Source organism: Eptesicus fuscus, chromosome 5, assembly GCF_027574615.1.
Source record: "Eptesicus fuscus isolate TK198812 chromosome 5, DD_ASM_mEF_20220401, whole genome shotgun sequence".
NCBI lineage: Eukaryota > Metazoa > Chordata > Mammalia > Chiroptera > Vespertilionidae > Eptesicus > Eptesicus fuscus.
In genome coordinates, this window is record NC_072477.1 from 63,659,930 (window position 1) to 63,682,998 (window position 23,069).

General features: G+C 39.7%; 1 protein-coding gene across 1 annotated transcript; it reads left to right on the forward strand.

Moving 5' to 3' along the window:
- The first annotated feature begins 2 nt into the window (after positions 1-2).
- On the forward strand, positions 3-21,625 carry CATSPER2 (cation channel sperm associated 2). The gene is made up of 13 exons (XM_008143066.3): positions 3-171; positions 884-1,030; positions 1,526-1,699; positions 1,872-1,940; positions 13,721-13,893; positions 14,669-14,824; positions 15,097-15,221; positions 16,707-16,885; positions 17,093-17,192; positions 17,517-17,573; positions 19,562-19,812; positions 20,157-20,324; positions 21,487-21,625. The coding sequence occupies exons 2-13, from the start codon at positions 886-888 to the stop codon at positions 21,516-21,518; spliced, it is 1,629 nt and encodes a 542-aa protein (XP_008141288.1). The 5' UTR covers positions 3-171; positions 884-885; the 3' UTR covers positions 21,519-21,625.
- Positions 21,626-23,069: the final 1,444 nt, after the last annotated feature.

Here is a 23,069-nt window from a genome sequence, read left to right on the forward strand (position 1 = left end):
CTCCGGGCGAGCCGGAACTCGGGGTGCGGGCGGAGCTGGAGAGGGGTCGCAGTCCGGCGGGGAGCCGACCCTGGACGCGTCCAACGGGTGGGGGACGGCCGAGCTCGGGACGTCAGAGCGGAGGTGGAGGAGTGAAGTCGGGGCTGAGTGGGCGGCGGAGCCGGCGCTGAGGTGAGGCCCACCAGCGGGAGTTGAGAGAAGGAGCTGCGCTGGGATCCGACACATTATCAAAATGTCAGGCTGTTGCATTTTGTCCAATTCCTTTGAACTTGATTTTTTTTTTAATTTTTTAAAAATATATATATTTTATTGATTTTTTCAGAGAGGAGGGGAGAGGGATAGTTAGAAACATTGATGAGAGAGAAACATCAATCAGCTGCCTCCTGCACACCCCCTACTGGGGATGTGCCCAACAACCAAGGTACATGCCCTTGACCGGAATCGAACCTGGGACCCTTCAGTCTGCAGGCTGATGCTGTATCCACTGAGCCAAACCTGTTAGGGCTGAACTTGCTTTTTATTTTGGGGCAGCCCCGAGCCCTCCCACTGCTCCACCTCCTTGCCTTGCCTGGTTCCTTCGGGTCCAGGTAGTGCCCGAATTCCTCTTTGTCCAACCCCGGGACGCCTACCTACCCTTGTGGCTGCTGCTTTTAATGAGAAATGCCGTCACCCAAGTGAAGGTGCCCGGAAGCTAGTCAACGATGCCATATTCTCTTAGGACTCCTGTCGCCTTTTGTCTCAAAAAAAACAAACACCTTGAGGCTTGGTACAATGTGTTTGTATTCTTAAGGGCGAAGGGAGTGGGAGGAGGGGAAGAAAACCCCTGATCTTTGACGCAACTCCAAGAATGAAATGATATTTGATTTTTCCATTTTCTCAACAGACATGGCCACTTACAACCCCGAGGGACACATGCAACTGCCCAGAGCTGATGCCATTCGTTCTCGTCTCATTGATACCTTCTCTCTCATCGAGCATCTGCAAGGCTTGAGCCAGGCTGTGCCACGGCACACAATCCGGGAGATACTTGGTCAGCGGCCTGTTTCTTCACAGGGAGAAACTTAAGACTCCCATCCACACCCTCCAAAGCATAGGAAGCAGACAGACAATTTTAAGGGTAGAGAATTCAGGGGAGATTGATATGGTTGTTAGTTTGGAGGTTACACCAAACTTGATAAATCAAAGGTTTTAAAAATAAAATTATTTGAATCCAGGCGATAAAACCCATGCTACTTTTAGGCCTACTATCCCTGACTGTTGTGGAAGTTTTTACCAAAGACATTTAAAACGTAGAGAATTGTACCTGCTGTCTTTATTCTTGGGCAGTATTGATCCTAAGCAAGACATTAGCTCTTCAAACTAATATTAGTTGCTGTGAGAAGGAGCAGCAAGGCAAGCCCCACCACTAGGGTGCCCCTTACGTAATCAGTACTCCTGCCCCCAATCCCACCTGCTCTTCATACCTTCTCTCCCCTCAAACGTCTCTTTATAATTATCTACTGACCCTTTTTTATTTCTGGTGTAGATCCTTCCCATCAGAAGAAACTTATGTTAGGAGATCAACACCAGCTTGTGCGCTTCTCCATAAAGCCTCGTCACGTAGAACGGATTACATATGGTCGAAGACTGATGAGCAGGCTTGCAGTGCGCTACAGTTGGAGGCCACCTCTTTCTTTGTGGGCTGGATGGGTCCTTGAGTGTATCCTTTCATACCACTGTTTTTTCTTGCCTCACCATCAGCCTTATGACCTTATTTTTCTCTTTCCAAACCCCATTTTCTTCTCAGTCTCACTGGTTCTATTCTTGCCCCTATTATTTCGCCTGCATGAATCAAAGAACTCCACTATGTATGTTTCCTTAAGAGAAAACAGGTCCTCTCTTCACAAACTTCATCATATTCCTCATATTTCTGAATACAATTGTACTGATGGTGGAAATAGGTGAGAATTGACATTGGAAGAGTAAGTGGGTGGAAGTCATTTTTCCTTTAAGTTGATTATTTTACATTTGTAATGTCATTTGAATTGTGATAGGCAAACTGCTAAGATCTAGATACATTTGGAGGGCTTTTGAGAGTGTGGTAGATATAAGGTAGTCTCATATTAGAGGTAGGGTGTAATAGACTCAACAAGGAACTGGAGATGGGAAGACCAGTTATATTTTTGTGTCAGTTTAGTCTACATTTGTTTGAATTAACCTTTCCTATTAGAGATATTGGTGCCTATTGTGAGTGATCCAATATTCACATTTTTATAAGGATGTATAGAAAGATTAACTATGAATAAGAAAGCTCACAAAGTATAAAAAGTTAGGTACAAGTAAGATATTAAAGAGTAAATAACTAAAACCAGTCATAAATTATATGAACTGTATTAACAATAAAAGAAATCTGGAGAATCAGTGTGCTCATTTGACTATCATCTCCAACAAACTGATCAGGTAGAAAAGAAACGAAAGATGATCACTGTGCCAGAGGATAGGTAGATTGCCTGAGAGGAAAGTTGTATTTTATTAAGTACACTGATGACCCAGCACGCAAAATCACACGAGCCCCAGACCCACTCCCCTCCCCCGTGCTGCACACGCAGCCTCCTGGTGACTGGTCTTCGGTCGTTACAGTGTTAGGGCTACTAGGTTTTCATAATATAGATTCTCATGGTAGAAAGGCAGGAGGAATAATTATTTGTGAATAACATTTCTTTGAACGGATTAATTCATGTGATAAACATTAAAACTTTGTTTAGTCTTTTAAAAAAACAATTTTCCAGAACACAAAGAATGTTGTTAAAGATAGGACAAAAAATAGTTATTAACAATCAGATTTCTAGATCAAAGCTCCCTAATCTTTTTTGGTTTTGTAATTTTGTTTCCCAGTAATGCATATATAATCTTTAAAATCTCCTTAGGCGTTTTTATTTTTATTTTTTTTAATTTAATAAATCTTTATTGTTCAGATTATTATAATTGTTTCTCCTTTTCTCCCCCATAGCTCCCCTCCACCCGGTTCCCACTCCACCCTCTGCCCTTTCATCCCCGCCACTGTCCTCATCCATAGGTGTACGATTTTAGTCCAGTCTCTTCCTGCATCCCCCATGCCCCTTTCCCCCTGAGAATTATCAATCCCCTTCCATTCTATGTGCCTGATTCTATTATATTCACCAATTTATTCTGTTCCTCAGATTTTTAATTCACTTGATTTTTAGGTTCACTTGTTATACATATGTATTTGTTGTTCGTAATTTTTATCTTTACTTTTTTCTTCTTCTTTCTCTTCTTAAAGAATACCTTTCAGCATTTCATATAATACTGGTTTGGTGGTGATGAACTCCTTTAGCTTTTTCTTATCTGTGAAGCTCTTTATCTGACCTTCCATTCTGAAGGACAACTTTGCTGGGTAGAGTAATCTTGGTTGTAAGTTCTTGCTATTCATCACTTTGAATATTTCTTGCCACTCTTGTCTGACCTGCATGGTTTCTGTTGAGAAATCAGCTGACAATCCTATGGGTACTCCCTTGTAGGTAATTAACTGTTTTTCTCTTGCTGCTTTTAATATTCTCTCTTTGTCTTTTGCTCTTGGCATTTTAATTATGATGTGTCTTGGTGTGGTCCTCTTTGGATTCCTTTTGTTTGGGGTTCTGTGCGCTTCCTGGACTGGTAAGTCTATTTCTTTCACCAGGTGGGGGAAGTTTTCTGTCACTATTTTTTCAAATAGGTTTTCAGTATCTTGCTCTTTCTCTTCTTCTGGCACCCCATAATTCTGATGTTGGTACGCTTGAAGTTGTCCCAGAGGCTTCTTATACTATCTTCAACTTTTTTCTTTTCCAGTTGAGTGTTTTTTGCTTCTTTGTATTTCAAAACTTTGACTTGATTCTTGCGTTCCTCTAGTCTGCTGTTGGGTCTCTGTATAATATTTTTTATTTCAGTCAGTGTATGTTTAATTTCTAGTTGGTCCTTTTTCATATCCTCGAGGGTCTGGCTATTTTTATTGGCCTTTTCTAGGAAATTCTTGAAAAACCTTATAACCGTGGTTTTGAATTCTATATCCAGTCGTTTGTTCTCCTCCATTTCTTTATTTTTTAAAAAAAATATATTTTATTGATCTTTTACAGAGAGGAAGGGAGAGGGATAGAGAGCCAGAAACATCGATGGGAGAGAAACATCGATCAGCTGCCTCCCACACACCCCCCACTGGGGATGCGCCCACAACCAAGGCACATGCCCCCGACTGGAATCGAGCCTGGGTCCCTTCAGTCCGCAGGCTGACACCCTATCCACTGAGCCAAACCAGTCAGGGCTCTCCTCCATTTCTTTAATTTGTGGTCTGTTTCTTTGCCTCCACATTTCGCTGCTTCCCTGAGTTGGTAGATTAGCTTTGTGTGCTAGGTTTCCTATATGGCCCAGTGGGTCAGCCTCCCAGTTACCTGAGGTGGACACTCTTGGTGCACCCCTTTGTGGACTGTGTGTACAGCCTTGTTGTAGTTACGCCTTGATTGTTGTTGGTGTCACTGGGAGGAATTGACCTCCAGGCCAATTGGCTGTGAGTATCAGTTGTGTGTACACCAGGAGACTTTCTGTATTGTAGACAGCCTTATAGGACCAGACTTGCAAAATTGCAAAAGCCTCTGTGCTCAGCTTGGATGGGGCGGAGTCTCAGGGCTGAGCAGACAGTCTTGGCTTCCCATCACCCCTACCTTTGCGCAGGCACCTCCAGACCTCTGTCTTCCGTGGATCCCCTGAGTTTCCGCCTGACAGTCCAGATTCCCCCTGTAAGAGCGTGGGTCCCCCAGGGGCTCACCCGGAACTGGGTTTCAGTGCAGTCAGGAGCTTCTGACTCCCTTCCGCTATGGAAAGCTCACGGCAACCTCCACAGTCAGTCCTCTCTGTGCGCACTCATACGCGCGCATCTCTAGACCCCTGCCCGCTGTGGCTCCCCTGAGTCTCCGAGTCTCCATGTGCCTTTCTCTCTGACAGTCCAGACTCCCCTCGTATGAGCCTGGGTCCACGGGGTTTTGGCCGGAACTGGGGTTCAGTGCAGTCGGGGACTTCCTTTCCCCTCCCACCAGAGAAAGCCAGCCAGGCACTCAGCCGCCCTTCCTCTCTGCACGTGTGTCTCCGTACCTCAGCTCTTTGCGGTTCCTCTGATCTGTGAGCTTTCCTCTTTCCTTCTAGTTGTAGAATTTCCACTCAGCCCTAGCTTTCCTATGGTTCTGGATGATGTCCGTTCTGTCTTTTAGTTGTTGTTTTGAAATTGTTGTGCGAAGCAGCAGTTTAGGTGTTTACCTATGCCGCCACCTTGGTTTCTCTCCTTACGCATTTTTTAAAAATATATTTATCATCATTGATAGTATTACAAATATCTCCCATTTTCCCCCACAAGTTTTTTTATTTTATTGATTTGGAGAGAGAGAGAAACATTGGCTGCCTCCTGTACAACCACTACTGGGGATCAAGCCTACAACTCAGGGATGTGCCTGACCCGGAATTGAACCTGTGACTTTTTGGTGCATAGGATGATGCTCAACCACTGAGCCACACCAACCAGAGCTTCCTTAGGCATTTTAATCAATTATTTTTATGTGATATAAAGACACAAGTTGAAGTAAAAATAATATTTTAGACTAGTATATTAAATATTGTTTTTAACATTTATATACTTTTTAAAATATGAACAAATTTTTACTTTTGCCACTTTATAAGTGTTTCATGGTATTCTTAAAGAAAATATATGGTTTGTGTACAAGTGAATTTTTAAATAACATTAAGTTTGACTTTGGGATCAAATATATATTGTGTATTATATAGTTTTATTTTTTTTAAAACAGTTTTATTTCTCTAACAACTTGAATAAGGATTCATCTTGGCTATATGCAGTTGATATATTGAGTTCTAAATATTTTTCCATTTTTTTTATTAACCCTTTGCACTCGCTTGCTTTTTTCTCGATTCCTTTATTCTACTCGGGATTTAATTTTCTAAATACCCCAGATTTTACAAAGCGTGGCAGTAGAATAAAAACTGGAGTTTCTTTTCATACAAACTTATTTATTTGGATTTTTTTATATTTCAAATTATTGATACATTCAAAGAGTATAAAAAGAGCTGCTACCGATGCTAATCGTGTCGAGTCACACTCGACATCCAAGTGCAAAAGGTTAAAGTATTATATGTGTACATATCTTACCATTGCCCCTTCCCAGTCCCATACATGCCCTCACCCCCCCAGTGTTTGGCGTCCATTGGTTATGCTTGTATGCATGCATACATGACCTTTTGTTGATCTCTTATCTCCCCCACCTCTCCCTAACCTTCCCGCTGTAATTTGACAGTCTGTTTGATGCTTTACTGCTTCTGTATCTGTCTTTTTGTTCATCAGTTTATAAAGTTCTTTATTATCCACAAATGAGTGAGATCATGTGGTATTTTTCTTTCATTGACTGGCTTCTTTCACTTAGCATAATGCTCTTCAGTTTCATCCAGGTTGCTGCAAATGCTGAGAATTCCTTCTTTTTTATGGCAGCATAGTATTCCGTTGTGTAGATGTACCATAGTTTTTTGATCCAGTCATCTGCTGATGGGCATTTAGGCTGTTTCCAAATCTTAGCTATTGTAAATTGTGCTGCTATGAACATAGAGGTGCATATATCCTTTCTGATAGATGTTTCTAGTTTCTTAGGATATATTCCTTGGAGTGGGATTACTGGGTCAAATGGGAGTTCCATTTTTAGTTTTTTGAGGAAACTCCATACTGTTCTCCACAGTGGCTGCACCAGTCTGCATTCCCACCAGCAGTGCACGAGGGTACCATTTTCTCCGCATCCTTGCCAACACTTGTTGTTTGTTGATTTGTTGATGATAGCCATTCTGACAGGTGTGAGATGGTACCGCATTGTTGTTTTGATTTGCATCTCTCGGATAATTAGTGACTTTGAACATGTTTTCATGTGTCTCTTGGCCTTCCTTTTGTCTTCTTTCAAAAAGATTCTATTTAGGTCCGTTGCCCATTTTTTTTTATTGGATCATTTATCTTCCTTTTATTAAGTTGTATAAGTTGCCTATAGATGTTGGAGTTTAAACCTTTATCAGTGATAACATTTGCAAATATGTTCTCCCATACAGTGGGCTTTCTTGTTGTTATGTTGATGGTTTCTTTTGCTGCGAAAAAGCTTTTTATTTTGATGTAATCCCATTTGTTTATTTTCTTTTTAGCTTCCATTGCCCTAGGAGCAGTATCAGTGAAGAAGTTCTTTCGGCATATGTCTGAGATTTTGCTGTCTGTGGATTCCTCTAGTATTTTTATGGTTTCCTGTCTTATGTTTAAGTCCTGTATCCATTTTGAGTTTATTTTTGTGTATGGTATAAGTTGGTGATCTAGTTTCATTTTTTTGCATGTATCTGTCCAATTTTCCCAACACCATTTGTTAAAGAGACTGTCTTGACTGCATTGTATGTTCATGCCTCCTTTGTCAAATATTAATTGAGCATAGTGGTTTGGGTCTATATCTGGATTATCTATTCTATTCCATTGGTTTATATGTCTGTTCTTGTGCCAGTACCAGGCTGTTTTGAGAACAGTGGCTTTGTAATACAGCTTGAAATCTGGTATTGAGATCCCATCTACTTTTTTCTTCTTTCTCAGGATTGCTGTGGCTATTCAGGGTCTTTTTTTATTCTAGATGAATTTTTGGAGAGTTCTTTCTAGGTTTGAGAAATATGCCGTTGGTATTTTAATGGGGAGTGCATTGAATCTATAGATTGCTTTGGGTAGTATGGACATTTTAATGATGTTGATTCTACCAATCCATGAACATGGTATGTTCTTCCATCTGTTTACGTCTTCCTCTATCTCTTTTTTCAGTGTCCTGTAGTTTTCTGCGTATAGGTCTTTTGCCTCCTTGGTTAAGTTTATTCCTAGGTATCTTAATTTTTTTGGTGCGATGGTAAATGGGATTGCTTTTTTAGTCTCTCTTTCTGTAAGTTCACTATTGGTTTATAGAAATGCCATAGATTTCTTGGCGTTAATTTTGGATCCTGCTACATTGCCAAATTCATTTATTAAGTCTATTAGTTTTTTGATGGAGTCTTTTGGGCTTTTTATGTACAATATCATGTCATCTGCAAATAAGGACAGCTTTACTTCTTCTTTTCCAATTTGGATGCCTTTTATTTCTTCTTCTTGTCTAATTGCAATGGCTAATACTTCCAGTACTATGACGAACAGGAATGGTGAGAGTGGGCATCTCTGTCTTGTTCCTGTTCTTAGGGGAAATGGTTTTAGTTTTTGCCCATTGAGTATGATGTTAGCTGTGGGTTTATCATATATAGCTTTTATTATGTTGAGGTATGGTCCTTTTATTCCCACCTTGTTGAGAGTTTTTATCATGAAAGGGTGTTGGATTTTGTCAAATGCTTTTCTGCATCAATTGATATGACTATGTGATTTTTATCTCTCAATTTGTTTATGTGATGTATCACGTTTATTGATTTGTGGATATTGTACCATCCTTGCATTCCTGGGATAAATCCTACTTGGTCATGATGTATGATCTTTCTGATGTACTGCTGGATCTGATTTGCTAGAATTTTGTTGAGGATTTTGGCATCTATGTTCATGAGGGATAATGGCCTGTAATTCTCTTTCATTATGTTGTCTTTATCTGGTTTTGGTATTAGGGTGATGCTGGCTTCATAGAAGGAGCTTGGAAGTGTTCCTTCCTCTTGAATTTTTTGGAATAGTCTGAGGAGGATAGGTTTTAGTTCTTCCTTGAATGTTTGGTAAAACTCCCCTGTGAAGCCATCTGGCCCAGGGCTTTTGTTTGCTGGAAGCTTTTTGATGACTGCTTCAATTTTTTCCATAGTTATTGGCCTATTGAGATGATTATATTCTTCCTGATTGAGTTTTGGGATGTTATATTTTTCTAGGAATATGTCTATTTCCTCCAGGTTGTCCAGTTTGTTGGAATAGAGTTGTTCATAGTATTTTTTTTTTTAACAATCCTTTGTATTTCTGTGGGGTCTGTTGTTATTTCACCTCTTTCATTTCTGATTTTGTTTATTTGGGTCCTCTCTCTTTGCTTCTTGGTGAGCCTGGCTAGAGGTTCATCAATCTTGTTTATCCTTTCAAAGAACCAGCTCTTGGTTTTATTGATCTTTTGTATTGTTTCTTTGGTCTCTATGTTGTTTTTCTCTGTTCTGATCTTTATTATTTCCTTCCTTCTGCTTACACTGGGCTTTTCTTGTTGCTCTCTTTCTAACTCTTTGAGTTGTAGGGTTAGGTAATTTATTATCATTGTTTCTTGTTTTTTTGCAGTAGGCTTGTAGAGCTATGAACTTCCCTCTCAGGACTGCTTTTGCTGTGTCCAATAGATTTTGGATTGTTGTGTTTTCATTGTCATTTATTGCCATGATGTTTTTTATTTCTTCCTTGATCTCTCTGGTAATCCAGTCATTGTTTATTAGCATGCTGTTTAGTCTCCATGTGTTTGATTTTTTTTGGATTGTTTTTATTGTAGTTGATTTCCAGTTTTATGCCACTGTGATCTGAAAAGATGCTTGATATGATTTCTATCTTCTTGAATTTGAAGAGACTTTGCCTATGTCCCAACATATGGTCTATCTTTGAAAATGACCCATGTGCACTTGAGAAGAATGTATATTCTGTGGCTTTGGGGTGAAATGTTTTGAAGATGTCAATTAATTCCATCTGGTCTAGTGAGTCATTTAGGATTGATGTTTCTTTGCTGATTTTTTGTTTAGAGGATTTGTCCAATGGTGATAGTGGGGTATTAAAGTTTCCTATTATGATTGTATTGCTGTTAATCTCTCCCTTGATATTCTCCAGGAGTTTATGTATGTATTTGGGTGCTCCTGTATTGGGTGGGTATATGTTTACCAGAGTTATTTCTTCTTGTTGGATTGCTCCTTTAGTATTATGAAGTGGCCTTCCTTATCTCTTGTTATGTCCTTCACTTTGAGATCTAATTTGTCCAATATAAGTATTGCTACCCCAGTTTTTTGTTTTTTTTTTCATTTCCATTCGCCTGAAAAACCTTTTTCCAACCCTTCACCTTCAGTCTGTGTGCATCTTTTTTTCTGAGGTGGGTTTCTTGTAGACAGCAGATATATGGGTCGTGTTTTCTTATCCAGTCCGTTACCTCATGTCTTTTGATTGGGGCATTTAATCCATTTACATTTAAAGTTATTATTGATAGGTACTTATTTGTTGCCATTTTTATTCTTTACCCCTGTGTTCCTTCTTCTCTTCCTATTTCTTTTTTTTCTTTTTTTACAGCAGACCCTTTAGCATTTCTTGCATTGCTGGTTTGGTGGTAATGAATTCCCTTAGTCCTTTTTTGTCTGTGAAGCTCCTGATTTCACTTTCAATTTTGATTGATAGCCTTTCTGGGTACAGTATTCTTGGATTCAGACCCTTCCTTTGCATGACTTTGTATATTTCATTCCATTCCTTTCTGGCCTAATGAGTTTCTGTTGAGAAATCAGTTGCTAGTGTGATGGGGGTTCCTTTGTAGGTAACTTTCTGTCCCTCTCTGGCCGCTTTTAAGATTCTTACTTTGTCGTTGGTGTTTGCCAATTTAATTATAATGTGCTTGGCGTCGGTCTTTTGGGGTTCATTTTGCTTGGGACTCTGTGATCTTCTTGGATTTGTGTGGGTTTTTTCTTCCCTATATCAAGGAAGTTTTCTGTCATTATTTCTTCAAACAGGTTTTCTATTCCTTACTGTTTCCTCTCCTTCTGGAACCCCTATTATGCAGATGTTGTTTTGTTTCGTGTTGTCCCAAAGTTCCCTTAGGCTCTCCTCCTGCTTTTTAATTTTTTTTCTAGAAGCTGCTCTACTTGGGTATTTTTTCCCACCATGTCTTCTAGCTCACTGATGTGGTTCTCTGCTTCTTCTAGTCTATTCTTTTTTTAAAAAAAATTTCTTTATTGATTAAGGTATCACATATTTGTCCTCATCCCCCCATTCCCATGCCACACCCCTCCCCATGCTCTAGTTTACTCTTGATGCTTTCTATTGAGTTCTTTACAGCAGCAATGTCATTTTTCATTTCTTCTTGGTTCTTCTTCATTTCCTCTTGGTTCTTACTCATATTGTCGAATTTGTCTTCCATTCTTTTCAGCCACCTTAGGACCATTTCTCTGAATTCTTTCTCTGACAGATTGCTTGCCTCCATTTCGTTTACTTCCTTTTGTGGTGATGCCTGCTTTTCTTTCATATGTGGGCTGTTTCTTTGTTTCCCCATGGTCTCTCTTCTCTGGATGTCTGCTTATGTAGTTCTCTCTCTCCTTATGCCAGGCAAAATCTGACCTTTCCATGGTGGAGTGTAGAGCTCCTCTGAATCCGCGTATTTGTGCCAATTGGGGACCAGTGTTCTGGGGTTTGCAGCTGTTCAGTGGGTGCCTCAGTTGTAGATTTTCAGGCTTCCGATAACATCCACTTTCCCCTTCAAGATGGCGCTGAGTTGGCGTTTTTTTCTATAAATAATGTCTTAATTCACTTTATACTTTATATTTAATGGCAAAAGTGTGGCCTGTAACATTTTTTCTTCAAGCAGCTCTGTGACCAAGGTCTGCAGCCCTAGGCTGTCTCTTCCTATTGTTTCCTGAGTTTTGAATTTTTAATTCTTTGTTATAGTACTTGAATATCCGTCTATCTACCTATCTATTTATTTAGATATCCATCATCTATCTATCAGTCTATCCTTTTTTTAAATCCTTACCCAAGGATATTTTTTTCCATTGAGTTTTAGAGAGAGTGGAAGGGAGGGAGGAGGAGGAGGGGATGAAGGAGAGGGGAAAAGAGAGAGAGAGAGAGAGAGAGAGAGAGAGAGAGAGAGAGAGAGAGAAAGAGTAAGAGAGAGAGAGAGAGAGAGAGAGAGAGAGAGATTGATGTGAGAGAGTCACATTGACTGGTTGCCTTCCAATAGGGCTGAGAATTGAACCTGCAACCGAGGTACATGCCCTTTGCTGGGAATTGAATCCATGACCCTTTGGTCCTTGGGCTGACTCTCCAACCACTGAGCCAAACTAGTCAGGGCTATGTAGTTTTTAATTTAATTATTATTTTTTATTGATTTTTTATTGATTTCAGAGGAAGGGAGAGGGAGAGAGAGATAGAAACATCAGTGATGAAAGAGAATCATTGATCAGATGTCTCTTGCGCATCCCACACTGGGGATCAAGCCCGCAACCCAGGCATGTGCCCTGACCAGGAATTGAACCATGACCTCCTGGTTCATAGGTCAACACTCAGTCGCTGAGCCACATTGGCCAGGCTGTTTTTTGTTTTGTTTTTTAATAGAGCTATAATTGACATATAACATTAGTTTCAGGCTTACAACATTATGTATTATATGTTAGATACATGTGATATATGTTAAAATGTAGATGGAAATGTGATAGGGCATAAAAAATAGAAAAAAAGTTAACTTTCACAATGATATTGATTGTTTATTTTTATAATTTTTGTATTTTGTTTCTGAATGATAAGAGAGAAGAAAGAAGATTTGATTCATTTTCTTTGATAGTAACACATTGCAAGTATGAATAGCCCTTATTTCCAACAAAATATGGATATAATTAGCCATAATATTACTAAAAGCAATAACAATTTAAAACTGTGTGTCACAATTTACACAGCAGTTGTGTTCTTCAGGATGATTGAGTATGCTCTTCTGATCTCCATTAACTGCCAAGCATATCAGTCATAGTGCATTTGCAGGCTCTCAGAGTATTCTGTTTCAAAAGGAAACATATTACATTTTTTAGCTTTTAAGTCTATTTTAATCTCAATGTGTTTTTTTTTAATAGCATGATATACATTCACTAAATGTATAAAAGAGATGAAGAAGGTTGAAAGATTAAGGCAATGAGTTAAGGAAAAGCAGTTAGCAAATAATAGGATTCTAGAAAGAAAGTAAAGGATTCTATTTGCTTTGCAGAACAAAATAAATTTTATAGAAGAAAGGGTAAGTTTTAAAAGCTAGCAAATAACCCTGGCTAGGTAGTTCAGTTGGTTAGATTAGCATCCTGTTACATCAAGGTTGTAGGCTCAATCCCTGCTTAGGGCACCTAGAAGAGTTGACCAATGAATACATGAATGAGTGGAACTACAAAATCAATGTTTTTCTTTCTTTCTCCTTCCCCACCACCTCTTTTTCTCTAAAAAAAAAAAAAAGAAAGAAAGAAAGAAAGAAAGAAAAGGCAACTAAAAAACAAAACAAAATCAACTAACAAAGAACCAAGCAATTTCTTGTTCTGATTCAATATACCCCATGAATTTGCTTCTTGTTTCTATATCCCTTATAAAGCACTTAAAAATATCATGGCCCTACATTTTCATTCTATTCTCAAGGCTCATTGCTTCTTTATGAAATTTAAGATGGGAAGGGGGTTAACAGTAGAGCAGATAGGATTGGTGGTAGTTAAGAGATGAATTTGTGTTATCCCAGAGTGGGAAGGCAGTGACTAATAGGCAGCTATTAGGCATATCCATACCAGCAGGAGAAATGAGTCGCAGCTATTTTTCATGTTTGATTCTGTCCACCCCTGTGTTTTACAGGTTGAAATAACCACAGTGTTTAGAGAAACTAAAAAGTGTAATAGCAGTGGGCACAACTGTGGTTTATAACAGGTTGTAATCATTCTCTATCATTCAGCTTCCCACTTCCCTAACCTTTATTCATCCTTTGCTCTATTCTCACAGAATTGCTTGAGTCCTCAAATACCAAACTGTGGCCACTGAAGCTGACTCTGGAGGTGGCAGCTTGGTTCATCTTACTTGTTTTCATCTTGGAGATCTTTCTTATGTGGCTATCCAGCTTTTCCCTCTTCTGGAAGAATTCCTGGAATGTCTTTGATTTTGTTGTTACCATATTGGTAAGGATAGATATCCTGAGGATTAGTTTAGTGTGCTGAGGAATGTGCCTAGGTGAATCAAAATGACAAGAAAAGTTAAGATAATTATATCACAGGAAGAAACAAATAGAAATGTATCTAACTTCCTCCTCCCCTCTTTTAAAACTAAAATTAATTCATTGCAGGAATTGATATTAGGAGCAAGGCAGAATCTAACCCCAACATTAACCCCAACAATAATGTCTACCAGTTAATGAGCACTTACAAAGTACCAAGCACTGTTCACATGTATTTTCTCATTTGAACTCCACAACAACCCAGTGAGATAGGTACTGTTAATCCCCTCTTTATTTATTTTTAATTTTTTTGTTAATCCTCACCCGAGGATACTTTTCCATTAATTTTTAGGGAGAATGGAAGAGAGAGGGAAAGACAGAGAGAAACATTGATGTGAGAGAAACACATTGATTGGTTGCCTTCTGCACGAGCCCTGACCAGGGCCCTGGCTGGGGAGGAGCCTGCAACCAAGGTATGTGCCCTTGACCTAAATCATCTGCAGGTTGATGCTCTATCCACTGAGCCAAACTGGCTAGGGCTATCCCTGTTTTATGTGTGAGCAAATTGAAGTATAGAGTTTAAGTAATTTAGTATAGAAGGACCAAATAGGAAACAACCACCAGAGAATGTTATTCAAGGGATAATGCCCAAGGAACTATGAAAAAGACCAGATAACGAAGGAACAACTGTGTGGGTGCTTTTGGGTATATTTTACTCATAATCTTTGTGTTTCCCACAGTCCCTGCTTCCTGAGATTGTGGTGCTGACAGGGGTAGCAGGCCAGTCTGTATGGCTCCAGTTGCTGAGGATTTGCCGGGTTCTAAGGTCTCTCAAACTCTTTACACGATTCCGTCAAGTTCGAGTCATTATTTTGGCCCTGGTCAGGGCCCTTAAGGTGATTTGACTGTAGCAGCAAAACCAGGTGGCTAAGGTGGACAAACATGGGGGTTACATGAGACAAGTCTGGGTGGGACAAAGAAGGCAATGAAAGACCCTGAGATATGTTATTGGATGAGAAAGGGCTGTGGTCACACTGCTGTGGACTAAGATGGCTGGGCTCAAGGCGAAGTGAGGGTTTGTTGGGGGGTTGCCAGGGTGGGCTTGACTGGGCTATAGGTGGAAATCAGCCTTGTCTGGTCCAGCACTAACTTAAGTCATGGCCTCTAGAGCATGACGTTCCTTCTGTTGTTGCTGATCATCTTCTTCTACATTTTTGCTGTGGCCGGTGTCTACTTCTTCGAGGATTATACCCGTTCAACTCGCCAGGACCTGGAGTACCAAGAATTCTTCTCGTAGGCAGGACTGGGAGAAGCCTGGGTAGGGGGAGAGAATTTGAGCAAGAAACCGGGAAGCTAGTCTAAAGTTATAAGTAATACAAAAGTATAGTCTATTGTAAAAAAATTGGAATAGAACACAGTAAGGAGAGGCAAAGAGAAAGTAAAGGAATAGTTAGTGGTATTCACTCTGATTTTGAGGATAGAGCAGCTACTGGATTTGCTGTGGGTTTTGCAAATTCATATGCACCTTCATCAACCATCTTTAAATGGCAGTATATTCCAGTGGTTAAGTACTGGTTTCTATGCCTCAAGTACCTCTTTTGAAAAATGAGAATAAGAGTGTAGGGGTAAATGAGGTAATGCATTTAAGCACTTAGAATGCATTTAAGAATCCTTACACACATTGTGATAATAAATATCACTGTCAAACATGCTCACCTGTTTTACCCCAATTTCTAGGTGTGGGGATTACACATGCACACATCTATACTCATTCAAAAGTAAAATCCTGTTAAGATCTTTGCCTAGAGAACACTGATTACTAGTAGAAAATAAATTTGGATTTAGAGGTGATAATATTTACGAATTGGAATCCAAACTTGTCAGCACCTCTCAGGTCTCTCTTAGTAGTTTGGTAAGAGTACAAGTTAGGAAAGTCCTGTTTATCCTATTCAGGCTTTGATAGTTCCAACAAATTGTATATGGAGGACTAAGAAGGAAAGAAGGAAATTTTAAATATGTTCCTGAGAGTTTTTGTGATATATTCATTATCATTTATTATTTGGGATCATATGTTTATATCACAAATCCATTCATTTACTTGCCTATCAGTCCATACCAACAAACTAAATAGGAATGATGTTTGCTAAATTTGTAAGTGCTCTTCTGTTAGGTGAAGTAAGTAGGACAGTGGAGAATGAGCTTACAAAAAAATGATACATAATTGGTAGTCCGTTCAATTTTTACAAATTCAGTCAGTACCTATTTATTTTTAAAATATATATATTTTATTGCTTTTAGAGAGGAAGGGAGAGGGAGAGAGAGATAGAAACATCAATGATGAGAGAGAATCATCAATGGGCTGCTTCCTTCACGCACCCTACTGGGGATGGAGCCCGCAACCCGGACACATACCCTTGACCGGAATTGAACCTGGGACCATTCAGTCCAGAGGCCAAAGCTCTATCCACTGAGCCAAGCCGGCTAAGGCAGTACCTATTTATTGAGTACATACTATGTCTCAGGTACTAATGGAACAGTATTTGAAATTCATAAATTATTCACGATAAAGGAAAACCTAATAAAACAACCTCAAACTGAAGAATGATTAGCTAAAAAAATTGAGCACAGTAGAAAAGAAGCCAGAGTCAGAGCAAACTATAAAGAAATGCTCTTAGGTTGCTTTACTAGGAAGAGTGAGAATGAAGGGCAAAAGTGAGAATGAAACTGTCTGAGAGATTTAGATTTCTGTTTTATCTATACACACACCTTTTTCTTTAGGGATCTCTTGAATTCCCTAGTGACAGTGTTCATTCTCTTCACCCTGGATCATTGGTATGCACTGCTTCAGGACACATGGAAGGTGCCTGAAGTCAGCCGAACCTTCAGCAGCATCTATGTCATCCTTTCGTTGTTACTTGGTTCCATTGTCTTTCGAAATATCATAGTAGCAATGATGGGTAAGCATAGAAGAGGTAAGACTTGTTGGGAGCGGTGGTTGGGAAGAAATTAGAGTGAAAGCTAATATTGGTAGATTATGGAGCGAGAGAACCTGATATTGCAGGAAGGCTTAGGGCCTATATGAATATTTCACTGGGTTTCTCCCCACCTAAGTCCTCTCCTTAGGTCTAGTCACATTCTCAACTCCTAATGGCCCTTTGGGTCAGTTACTAACTTTCAGACTATCAGGAACGAGCTGAATGAAGAGATGACACATCTGGAAGTTCAGCACAAAGCCGGCATATTCAAGCGGCAGATTATCCAGAGGTCTGCCTCTTCATTTTCAAACCCGACTTCAGTTCTCAAAGGTTTTCTGATCTCATTCCCTGTTTTTACTCTTTGGCCTTGACTCCATCTTCCCCTTGGGACAGAAGATTTGCCCAAGCGTTAGAATGCCCCACCTCTAGAATATTGCCTGATTCTTTATCTACTGTTGGGGATGTCCCTACTCTTCTTCACCCCTTTACCACAATTTGTTCTCTCCACTTAGTTTTCTTTATTTTATGGTATGAATTATTTTCTTTTTTTTTTTTCATTAAATTCCTGCTTCACTATAACTCTCTTCACTCTTCTGTGTTTTTTGCTTTGCAGGAGACAAAACCTGTCCCCTGATGCACTGAGGTCAAGCAATAGCAAAATGGAAATCAGGTTAGGAGTGTATACATGAACTGGGATGGACACACATGAAGGAGGAGAGGGTCGAAAACCAGAGATGAAAATTGGCTTTGAGAGGGCATTCATTCATTCAATAACTATTGATCATACGCCCATGTCCTAACCCCCAGAACCTGGGAACAAGACCTTATTAGGGAAAAGAGTCTTTGCAGATGTAATTAAGTTAAGGATCTTGAGATGGTATTACCCATGTAGACCCTAAATCCAGTGATAAGGGTCCTTATCAGATACAGAAGAGGAGAAGACATAGAGAATAGGAGGAGATGTGAAGACAGAGGTAGAGATTGGAGTGATGCATCTACAAGTCAATAGAAGCCAATGAATGCTAGACAACTAACTGCCAGAGCTAGAAGAAGCAAGGAACCTTCTCCCCTAGAACTTCCAGAGGGAGTCAGTTTGGCTCAGTGGATAAAGTGTTGGCCCTCAGACTGAAGCGTCCAGGGTTCGATTCTGGTCAAGGGCACGTACTTTGGTTGCAGGCTCCATCACTGGGCCCGTTTGGGACACATGTGGGAGGCAACCAATCAATGTATTTTGCTCACATAGATATTTCTCTCTCTCTTCCTCTCCCTTTCACTCTCTCTTAAAAATATCAATGGAAAAAATATCCTCGGGTGAGAATTAAAAAAAAAAAAAAAGACAATAATGCTGCTCTCATGTAGCTTACATAGTAGTTAGGGAAAAGAGACAATAAATAATGAACATATTAAATAAGTATATTACTATGTTAAAATATAATAAGCATAAAAAAGTAGGACAGGTTAAAGGGGATTGGAATAAAGGGAGGAGGTTGCAGATCCGTTGTAATCTTAAACAAGTTAGTTGGTATGGCCACACTGAAAAGGTAACATTTGAGCAAAGACTTGGATTAGGTGAGAGGGTTACTATGTATATATCTATGGACGAGTGTTCCAGGAAGAGGGAACAGCTGGTACAAAGGTCCATGCCTGATGTGTTTGAGAAAGAGCAAAGAAGCCATTGTGACTGCAGCAAAGTGAGTAGGGGAAGAGTGATAGGAGATAGTGGGGACCCTATTCTGTAAGGCTGTGCAGGGATTTAGGCTTTGACTTTGTGAAATGGGGAACAGAGCAGAGCGGTGACATGAAATGACTTACATTTAAGAAGCGTCACCCTGGCTGCTATGTTGATAGGCTGTAGAAGAATGAGGGAAGGAACAGAGAGAGAAATTAGGAGGCTATACTGCTCTCCAAGCAAGAGGTGATAATGACTCAGATCAGAGTGGTACCAGTGGTGCCAGTGAAAAAAGATGTATTTTGAAGGTAGAGTCAACAGAACTTCGTGATGGATTGGATGTGGTATATAAGAGAAGAGTTCAGGATGACTCCAAAGTTTTGGCCTGAGCAACTGGTGGGATGAATTAGCTGAGATGAGGAAGGCTATTGGTGGAAGAGATGTGATGGACAAAGAGTTCAGTTTTGGTTAAATTTGAGATGTTTATTATACATTTAAGTGATAGAGGTTTAAATTTGCATTTAGTAGGCATTTAAACTCAGCTGAGATTACCAAAGAGTGACAATAGATGGAGAAGATAAAAGACCAAGAACTGAGCCCTGGAGCCCTCTACTATTAAGAGATAGAATCATGGGGGCAAAGGCTATAGTTGTGGTGTTATAGGCATAGGGTTATGGAATGGGGAGCTAAAGCTTGGCAAATAAGGTTGTGTGTAGAATGTGAAAGCCTGAGTAAAATTGAGCACAGGAGCTATGTGGTGAGGGGCACTAATAAAGATATAGCACATGGGACATTTGAGGTTGGAAGTGCTTAAGCTCAGATTTGGGGCTTGCATATACAATAGTTTGTATACGCAATGAGCAGATTGGCCCTCATAGCCTTAAGTCTCAGTGTTAAGAGATGGCTAGGGGCAGTACCAGAATAATGAAAGAGCTAACCATACCTCATAAATTTATTTCAGGCAATAAAATTTCTTCATTCACTTATAGAGATACCAGTCAACAAGTGAAATCTTTGGGCTTATCAGAAGAAGGTCTTAAAGAAGAGTCTGAAAGCAGTTCCTCTGAAGAAGATTCAAGAGCATCTGAGTCAAAAAAAGAGTTCTCGTCAAAAAAAGAAGAGTCTCCCTTCTCCTCCTCCTCTTCCTCTTCCTCCTCTTCCTCCTCCTCATCTGCTTCCTCCCAACCTTCGCCTTCCCTCTTTTCCCCTTCTTCTGAATCCAGAAATTTTGACTCTATTGGTAAGCAGAGGGTTTTTCCATTTGAATTCAGACTCCTTTAGAAGACATCCCAATCTTAACAAGAGCTCTCCCACTATATCTACTTCCCAATTTTCTCTACCAGTCTGATTTTACTTTTTGTGTGCTTCATTTTCCCTGTACTTCTGCTTCACTTTGGATAGTGTGGCTGTGGCTGTGTTTGCTTATTGTAAAAAGTGGTCTCTTAGTAATGCACCCGTTACCCTCTTCTCTGCTTCCTGTTACCACTTTTATCCCTTCTTTCTCCCCTACACACCATAAGATTTATCAGTTCTTTTGCAACTTCCACAAATCTATTTGTTTTTGAGAAGAATTCCTCCATCTAGGTGAATTGGACTGGGAGACCCATGTGCACCAGAATCTGCCTGGGCTGATGGACATGGATCAGGATGAATGCATTGTTTGGCCTAGAGATTCACTCTTCCGGTATTTTGAGTTGCTAGAAAAGCTTCAGTATAACCTAGAGGAGCGTAAGCGGTTACAAGAGTTTGCAGGTATGGAATTGGGGCACTCATAGAAACCAGGACTTAAGTACAATTGGAGTAGCATATATAACTGAGGATAAGCAAGTGGGTGTCCACTATTTTGATATCTCAGCTTGTGAATTTCCACCTGACACCTAAAAAAGGCAAATTCTTGGTTTGACATGTTACACTCTGGACATATGTTCCAATTTCTTCTAGAGAGAACCTGGCAATTTTGCTTCTTTAGTAGGGGACACCTAAATCCTTTAATGTCTTAGAGCTTATTTCCCAAGAGGAGAGTGTTCTAGTTGTTGGGAATTAAGACAAGGTGGGCTCTTACTCATTTTTGGCGACCCACCCCCTTTTGTACATTTCTTCTCTTTGAAGGCACATTTTAGACCTGAGCAGTAGGGCCTTAGGCTCAAGTTTTTGAGGTTGCATATATAATACCTGATAGCTGTAGGGATTAGATAGTGAGCAGAAATCCCACAGATGCCCACTTACCCTCAACTTCTCAAAGAGGTTTATGAATTATAGATTTATCTTCCTTTCAGTGCCTTCTAGTATCAGCTTAGGCAGAGAGAAGTATGTGATTTAAATAGTAGAGTTATTTTCCTTAAGTTTCTCTCTTGAATCTTCACCATTTGAAGATTAATTTGGATTAATAAGTTTTCCCTCTAGAAGTAAACACTGAGTTAGGAGCCCTTTTTACAATTTAATATGGATTAGTGTTATCTTCCTCATACCTAGTTGAAATCAACTCAATGTGAAAATAACAGAATGTGTGTTTGTGGTGGGCACAGGCAGGCATTAAAAGAAATTTATACCATTGGAATGTGGGATTTAGAACAGGATATCAAAATAGACATTCATGTAATTTAAAATGTTGCCTAAGGTTAATCTTGCTCTTTCCACTTGTCCTCAGCCTTGCCTTCTCACTTGTTCTCTGAGGAGAACAGGATGAAAGAGATAAGATAGCAAGGCAGATTCTTTAATTCATCTATGGCAAAGAGTAGAGGTGCATACGGCTTAATTTTTTTTTTTCAATTTATAGTTGACAAGCAACACATGGCTTAATTAAAAGTAAACATTAGTAAAAATTTGTGTGGGAACCCAGAAAAGCAGAGACTTCAAACATTTGTATGTTCTGAATATTCCCAGCTCTCCATCCTCACAGTTTGTTTCTTTACAGTGCAAGCACTGATGAACTTTGAAGACAAGTAAAGCCAATGATGGATGGCTTCGATATCTCTGGCACCAGATATTGAAGGGAATAGTTTGAAATAGAGAATTCAAAGTATAAATGTTTAATAAATACTGCTGGTAATTGCTTAATGGCCTATCTCTGAGACCTAGGGGTTATTGAAAGGTATAAGATTAGGTGAAAAAAGTTAGTTTACATGCCAGTGGGACCTATGGCCTTTGGCTTTCTACCCATTCCACAGCTGCTCAGGTTGACTCTTTCCTTGACTTTATAACTTTGGTTCCCACCCTTTCTGCAAACTCTGCTTCCTGATAGAGTCCTAATTTCACTGTCTCCTTCCTGTTGGGCACAGGAGATTCCAGGAGCTATTAGTGTAACTAATTGAGAACTATTGTTTCCATTGCCTACTCCAGGAACATTGCTTCTACCCTGTACAGTTAACTTTAATCAAATATTATTTTCACCTGTTTCTGGGGCCAAAAGAGAGTCCTTTATTCCATTTCCTTGCCATTGCTTAGCACAGTGATTCCACTGTGTAGTGTTAGGGTCACCAAAGGGGAACACACTAGGCCGAAAGTGGTAAATAGTTACAGATTTATTAGGTCATCTGGAAACCAGATGAGCTGAGCCCCAAAATGGCACCAGCACCCAGGGATGGGGAGTCAGATATTTTAAAGGACTTTAGAAGTGCTTTTTTTGGGGGGGTGGGTGTTTGGGGGATATACCTCTGGGCAGGTCCGGGTCCTAGGCAAGTCCGGAGGGGAAAGTTACTGGTCTTAGCAAATGGAATGTGGTCTAAGTTAAAGGGAATGTTGGTTGCAAAATGATCTAAATGTCAGTTTCCCAGGGGAGGGGATATCAATTCGATTGTTTGATTAGACCTAACAGCAGGAGTGTTCAAATAAGTAAGCATCCCATAGATTTTTAGAGTTAGTAGGGACCTCAGAGTTTAGCTCCCATCAGAACAGGAACATGTTTTAGAACATCATTAAAAAGGAGATTATCCAGCTGATGCTTAATGTTTCTGGTTACAGGGGATCCCATTCCATTGTTGGATGACTCAAGTCTTTACAAGTGTTTATTATTAAAACTCTATCACTTTTTGAGTGCTTAACTCATACATACATAAAAAACACTGAATTGTACACTTTAAAATGGTGACTTTTTATGTTATGTGAATTATATCTCAGTTTTTAAAAATGAAGTAAGTAGCCCTCTACCCCACCCCCGGCACACTAGATTCTTGGGTTGGTGGCAGGAGACATGCTCCCCTGTGCCTGCGTGGCTTATGGTCATGTGGGACTCCACACATGGAATAATAGATTTTAACACTTGACTATAACATGGAAAGGAAGCTCTGGACACTGGCCTGCTTCTGGAACCCCAGCTGCACCTTTTCCAGGACTGGTTTCTCTCAATAAATTTTGCCTCCATTAAAAAAAATGAAGTAAAGATGATCTAAAACCAAGAACCAATATTATGTCTAAGGAAAAGCATTGTAGTCATTCATCATAAAATGAGAAACAAAAACGTTTTTAAAACAAATGTCAATATATAATTTTGTATTAAAC

Excerpts from the sequence above, each read along its gene's own strand:
- CATSPER2 (XM_008143066.3), top strand. The coding sequence starts at position 886 with ATGGCCACTTACAACCCCGAGGGACACATGCAACTGCCCAGAGCTGAT. Across the intron at positions 1,941-13,720 it reads TGTACTGATGGTGGAAATAG|AATTGCTTGAGTCCTCAAAT; the intron begins GTGAGAATTGAC and ends CTATTCTCACAG. Across the intron at positions 13,894-14,668 it reads ATTTTGTTGTTACCATATTG|TCCCTGCTTCCTGAGATTGT; the intron begins GTAAGGATAGAT and ends TGTTTCCCACAG.